The sequence below is a fragment of the Equus przewalskii genome, chromosome 19, assembly GCF_037783145.1.
Source record: "Equus przewalskii isolate Varuska chromosome 19, EquPr2, whole genome shotgun sequence".
NCBI classification, from domain to species: Eukaryota; Metazoa; Chordata; class Mammalia; order Perissodactyla; family Equidae; genus Equus; species Equus przewalskii.
In genome coordinates, this window is record NC_091849.1 from 28963975 (window position 1) to 28968930 (window position 4956).

General features: G+C 38.0%; 1 protein-coding gene across 1 annotated transcript; it reads left to right on the top strand.

Annotated features, from left to right (window-relative positions):
• The first annotated feature begins 3448 nt into the window (after window positions 1-3448).
• Window positions 3449-4387, top strand: LOC103544394 (olfactory receptor 10C1-like). Its single transcript, XM_008511231.2, has one exon. The coding sequence runs from the start codon at window positions 3449-3451 to the stop codon at window positions 4385-4387; it is 939 nt and encodes a 312-aa protein (XP_008509453.2).
• Window positions 4388-4956: the final 569 nt, after the last annotated feature.

The following is a 4956-nucleotide window of genomic DNA, read 5'->3' on the forward strand; positions in this document are numbered from 1 at the left end:
TGAGGTTTTAAAATACACTTGTCATGAGATGACTTTTTTACTCATTCTATGAGTCTAAAAATATCAAATTTTTTTAGCAGCACACGTTAGTACTTGTGCAGTCAGCCCTCACTGTATGCCATCCACCAAGAGGTTTCTACCATCCTCAACATTCCCTGATTCCCATCCCCAGCACAGGCATCTGCATTTGCTGTCTACAGTCTAAACGAGACAAGGGTATTTATGGTAGGAAACCTTCACAATGTCAGTATTTAAGAAAGAGTCAAATATGCTCCTTTTCTGGTTGGGATTTCTCCTTTCATCTCTCCACCAGTGTCACTGAGAAAACTTCAGTTCCTCCCAAATACAGGGAGACATAATGGGTAAGATATATATTTGTGTATTTAACTGACAAATGGAATAACAACTTCTCCACATCTAGAGTTTTTCTGTAACTGCATAGTCTGTTATTGAGGAGACAGGATATATAACAAAATCTTCTTCTGAGTTAAAAATAAGAAGATAAGTAATCCTTTATCTCTGTTTTCTTTGCCTCAGCATTAACTGAGTTAAAGACGAATGAATACATGGGAAATGAATGCATGGGAAATACAGATATTAAAATTAATTACAATGCAAGGAAAATGTTTATAAATGCTTCAATGTAAGTGTAAATGCATTCTAATAGACTGTTTAATACGTGAGCAAATTTTCCTATAGTCATATGCATTGAGCGTCCCCATAATCATGCATATTTGCTATTTCATATTTAACAGAGTTGTGAATTAGTCCACTTGTTCCTGTCCTTAATTTTGGGGAACGTTTGTAAAACCCAGTGATGCTTAAATTAGAGATTAAAAAGATATATAATACACACCTATTTTGTCCCAGGACATAAGACCCAGGTGGCATTTTTATGTCTGTATGTATGTTCTTCTATTTTTATTCTCTCCATCATGGCAGATGCATAGAAAAACACGAAATGGAGATGAAGATAATGAACATGAGGCATGATTAGGGACTGTGAGGTAAAATTCCAAAAGAGGGAATATATATGATTGTAAATCTATTGTGACAACATAGATATGTACAGGCACTGCTATAGCTAATACTTATTGAGTACTTAATCACTTTTATTGGAACTAACTCACTTAATCCTCATAACAACCCTAGTAGGAAGGTACTACTAACACCTCCTTCTATAAATGAGGAAAATGAGGAACAGACTGTTTGAGTAAATTTTAACTTTGACCCAGCATTACATGACTCTTCTACGATTTGAATGCAGAGAGACTATACCAGAATACTCTTAATTACTCTGCTACTCAGTATGGCTTTGAATGTGTGTGTTTCTGTCTATGGAGGTACAGAAGCATGTGTATATGAAAAAATGTACACTTTGCACATGTGTTTTTATGAATGCACCTAATATGTTTGTCTATGCATAATGATTTGGAACCTCAAGAAGCATACTTTTGTTTTATATATACTGGCAGCAAATGTTAATGTGGAATACACAGTGATGTGTTATAAACCAATGTAGTACAAACGTGATTTCAGGTTATACTAATGAACAGATAGAGTCCAGAGCAGTGGAAATGAAACCTCATTCTTCTGCCCTTTTCGTGACAAACATTGTTTACAATTTTGTTTGATGACATTTCAAAAGAACAATCTAAACTGCGGACATCCACAAAAAGAAGGAGGAATATTAGTCAGGAATTGAAAATTATTAGAGAAAGTTAACTGTCACATTTGAGATATTTGTTGGAGAATGGATTTATCACAATTAACTTTATATTATAAAATATACATCAGTGGGCAGAATATATAGGCAGCCAGAGTAAAGCTTAGCATGCAAATTTTTTTTCCTTACATGAGAAAGTACTCATTGTTAATGATGGAGGATATAATGGTAAGCAAAAGTACATAAATAAACTTCTGCACTCTGAGTTATGTCTGAGGCTACACTCAGGAAGAAATTATCAATTTATTGTCCTTTGAGAGGTGTAAGTTCTCTCATAGCTGTTATAGAGTGTTGGGAACACACAGTTGAGGGGGCATGTCCCTGATTAGTATGGGGGTGAGGGAAGCAGGAGTCAAGAAGGAGTTTGCAGCGAGGAGAGGAAGCTCTGCTGGGACTTGAACATAGAGAGGCAGATCAGCAGGTGACAATCAAAGAGGCAAATGTCAAAGCCCCATGGGAAAATAAGCACAAAGAAAAGGAAATATATGCAAGCAATTTCTGTACTAAAAGATACAAGTAGTTTGAAATGACTATAACATGAGATCTATTTGCGTAAGGAGTGAGATCAAAGTTTCTATTAACAGTGACCCGATTCATAGATTTTCATGAATTATCTTAAGAAAATTGAGCTTTAACTTGAGGCAATGGCAATTTTCATTTACCCAAGAGCACTCTTATGAAGAAAGGATGGCAGATGAGAATTATTGAAGGTAAAGGAATCTATTGCGATGATGAAATTATCTCAGCAGTACAATATCGATATGATATGAATGGCTGTATACCATTCTTTTTTTTAAAGTATTTATTTTATTTCATTTTATTTTTTGAGGAAGATTAGCCCTGAGCTAACACCTGCCACCAATCCTCCTCTTTTTTGATTAGGAAGATTGGCCCTGAGCTAACATCTGTGCCTATCTTCCTCTACTTTATATGTGGGGCGCCTACCACAGCATGGCTTGACAAGCGGTGCATAGGTTCACACCCAGGATCCGAACCAGCAAACCCCAAGCTGCTGAAGTGGAACGTGCGAACTTAACCACTGTGCCACAGGACTGGCCCCTCACGTGGCTGCCCCTTCTTGTCATTCACATCTCAGCTCATGCTTCTCATTGTCAAGAACTCTCTTTGGATACTCAATCTAAACTGATCAGTCACCAGGACATATCTCAGTTTTAATTCTCTGCTTTGTAGCAATTATTTATGTATTGAATGGCTATTGAATGTCAGCTTTCCTTCACTAAATAAGTTCCATTTGGGAAGAATTTATTCTTTTGTTATTGAATCCCAGTATCTACCACAGTAACTGCAAAATACTCTGTGCTCAATGAATACTTTTTGAATGAATGAGTGAACAAAGCAAGTCAGTGGCAACAGAAATGGAAAGAAATGGATAAATATGTAAAGACCTTTATTTGGTAGTATTTGACAACTGAATAGAGGAAGGGATGAAGAGAGAATTGAACTGAAATTAAATTTTTGCTTTTTATGCTTGGCGACTAGGTATATTTTGGATGAGTCAACTAAGATAGTGATAGTACAGTACACTAGGAATTGTTTTGAAAAGGTATGAAGATAATTGTATTTTCCAAACTTTTTGAATTTTAGTATTGAAAGTAAGAAATTTACTTCTCTGACTTACTAGAGCTTCTTGCAAGTAATATAAAAATTTATCTTCATAATTGAAAGAATCTTTCTGATAACTTTTCTTTGCCTTTTCAGGTCATGAACCTCAATTGCTCCTTGTGGCAGGACAACAGCATTTCTGTCAAACTCTTTGCATTTACCAAATTCTCTGAGGTCACCGAACAATGTTTCCTTTTATTTACCCTCATCCTACTCATGTTCTTAACATCACTGACAGGCAATGCTCTCATAGCCCTTGCCATCTGGACCAACCCAGTCCTCCACACACCCATGTACTTCTTCCTGGCCAACTTGTCTCTCTTGGAGATTGGTTACACTTGCTCTGTCATACCCAAAATGCTGCAGAGCCTCGTGAGTGAGACCCGAGGAATCTCTCGAGAGGGTTGTGCTACACAGATGTTTTTCTTCACTTTATTTGGTATCAGTGAGTGCTGTCTTTTGGCCACCATGGCTTATGACCGCTATGTGGCCATATGCTCCCCACTGCACTATGCAACACGAATGAGTCGTGGAGAGTGTGCCCAGTTGGCAATGATTTCTTGGGTAGTGGGGTGCGTGGTGGGTTTGGGTCAGACCAACTATATTTTCTCCCTGGACTTCTGTGGCCCTTGTGAAATAGACCACTTCTTCTGTGACCTGCCCCCTATCCTGGCACTCGCCTGTGGGGATACATCCCATAATGAGGCTGCGGTCTTTGTTGCAGCCATCCTTTGCATTTCCAGCCCATTTTTATTGATTGTTGCTTCCTATGGCAGAATTCTGGCAGCCATGCTGATCATGCCCTCACCTCAAGGCCGCCAGAAAGCCCTTTCCACCTGTTCTTCCCACCTCCTTGTAGTAACACTCTTCTATGGCTCAGGATCTGTCACCTATTTGAGACCCAAAGCTAACCATTCACCAGGAATAGATAAACTCCTAGCCCTCTTCTATACAGTGGTCACGTCCATGCTCAACCCCATCATCTATAGTTTGCGGAACAAAGAAGTCAAGGCAGCTCTCCAGAGAACCCTGTGTTAGGAAAACGTTTTGACTCGTGGGTAGATCCTAGCAGACTGTGAAAATCTGCTCTTTGGAAAAGATGCAGCCACAACCAAAGAGTAAAGAAAATAAGAAAATCTTCACACTTCAGTCTGTTTTCTAAGGACCTTGTTTAATGAGAGTGATTGTAATTTTGGAGACATCTCTGTACTTAGAGCTAAAATTCCGACTGTCAAATTCTGGAAGGAAGTTGGCTACCAAAGATTTGTATATATGAGTCCAACTCCAGACAGATTTTCCAAAATATTTAGTTTAGCCTTAGAGTATAAATTGCCAGGTTATATCTCATAAGCCTCGCAAATTTTGACTCTATGTTCTTAAAAATATTCTAACCCTTAGGGGCCCATCTAACTTCTGCCCTGGTCACCAGGGGTGTGTTCCCACATATGTCTGTCCCACAGGACTCTTAATTCTCTACTAACTCTATGAAGTGCATTATTTCTTCTCATAAAAAATGTTTGAAAATTCTTCAACCATAATTACTAGTACATGATATAGGGTTGAATTTTTTTCTATGTGAACTATAAAAGTATATTAAAACGTGAAAA